Raw genomic sequence first — 1,539 nt, 5'->3', positions numbered from 1 at the left:
GAACAAAGCAAAATTGTTGATAAAAGTAAATTGGAAAGTTGTTTAAAATTGCATGCCCTATTTGAAAAATGAAAGTTTTTTTTTTACTTGACTGTCCCTTTAAGACTGATTTGTCTATTTGGCACTTTCCTCTCTCCTATTTTCAAGGTTATAAGCTTAGGATTTTGTCCTCCTTCTGGACCTCAACAAATCAAGGACACCCTCATTCTAAATGTATTCCACCTTACTAAAGCAACTAAAATTGTCAGAATATTGTAGTCCAAAAAAAAGGGATGTTAGACAGTAAACACGTGTTAGACAAAGTGATGTATCCAAAGCAAAGATTAGCCTTAGAATAATAGTAAATGTTAGACATGTGCATTAATTTGTTATAAATGCAAATTCGTTAATGAAACATGAATAATCATGTCATTTTCACAAACTGAATATCCGAACAAATGCAAAATGAAATTTAATGAAAACCAACAAATAATGACAAAATAATCACCAGCTTGGTCCAAGTAGTGCATTGCTGCTGCTCCTGTGAATATACACCTAGGATACCAAGAGGAAAAAAGGAAATTTAATAATAGAAGGGAATTTATAAGTGTCTTAAAATTAAATGCTCTATCTAAATCATACAAGTTTAATTTTGACTTTAATTTTCTTTTAATTGTATAAATTTAAAATGATTTAATTAACTGATGTTTCTATATTACAGTTCAAATATGTTGTAATATTTTATTTTTTATTTTTGCCAAGTTAATGCTATATGTTTTAGCTAGTAATATTGAGAAGTTTGCATAATTTTACAAACCTATTTTCTATTATAGCAGAAAACTATCATACATCTGATTAATCTGGTTATGGTACCAAGACGTTTCCTTTTTTTTTTTTTTCCTTACGAAAAAGCTATTCACAGTATTTCCTGATGGTGCAACATAAAATATTACATATCATGGTTAAGAGTATTTTCAAACTGATCCAACAGTCATATTTTATGAGTCATTATCCATTAAACTGAACAATATTCATTTGAAAGATTTTAAGAAATTCTAGCCTATTGCTGTGAATTTTGCAAAGCTGCCATGTCAAATTCTGACATTAAATCTCAAGCAAATTCAACTAATGTAAGCCCTGAAGTAACATCTGTGTTTTATGATGATTCTGGACTAATCTTCATCTGTCCAAAAATGTACAGCAATGAATTTGGAGCTGTAATAGTGCCCTTTTTTTACTATTTTGTATTCATTCTTAGCTTGCTGGGAAATGGTCTTATTCTCTTCCTTTTGCTAAAGTATGAGAAGATAAATACAGTGACCAATATATTCATCCTAAACCTGGTGATCTCCGACCTGCTATTTTCCTTCAGTCTCCCTTTTTGGGCTGTCTATCACAGTCAAGGATGGATTTTTGGAGATGCAATGTGCAAGATTATGTCGTCAATGTTTTATGTTGGCTTTTTCAGTTCCATTTTATTCTTAACAATGATGACAGTGGACAGATATCTTGCTGTAGTCCATGCTGTGTCTTCTGCAAAAACAAGGAAGCTAACCTACG

At 31.1% G+C, this 1,539-nt stretch overlaps 1 protein-coding gene across 1 annotated transcript in view; it reads left to right on the top strand.

The window, feature by feature from the left end:
- Nucleotides 1-1,034: 1,034 nt before the first annotated feature.
- LOC128659427 (C-C chemokine receptor type 4) overlaps nucleotides 1,035-1,539 on the top strand; it is a 2,332-nt gene continuing 1,827 nt past the window's right edge. The window contains exon 1 of the mRNA XM_053713063.1: nucleotides 1,035-1,539. This exon is cut by the window's right edge and continues 1,827 nt beyond it. Coding sequence (XP_053569038.1) covers nucleotides 1,068-1,539 — 472 coding nt within the window. The 5' untranslated portion in view covers nucleotides 1,035-1,067.

Source organism: Bombina bombina, chromosome 5 (assembly GCF_027579735.1).
Source record: "Bombina bombina isolate aBomBom1 chromosome 5, aBomBom1.pri, whole genome shotgun sequence".
Taxonomy (NCBI): domain Eukaryota; kingdom Metazoa; phylum Chordata; class Amphibia; order Anura; family Bombinatoridae; genus Bombina; species Bombina bombina.
Note: the sequence above shows the minus strand (reverse complement) of the source record. Positions and strands in the feature narration are given on the sequence as shown.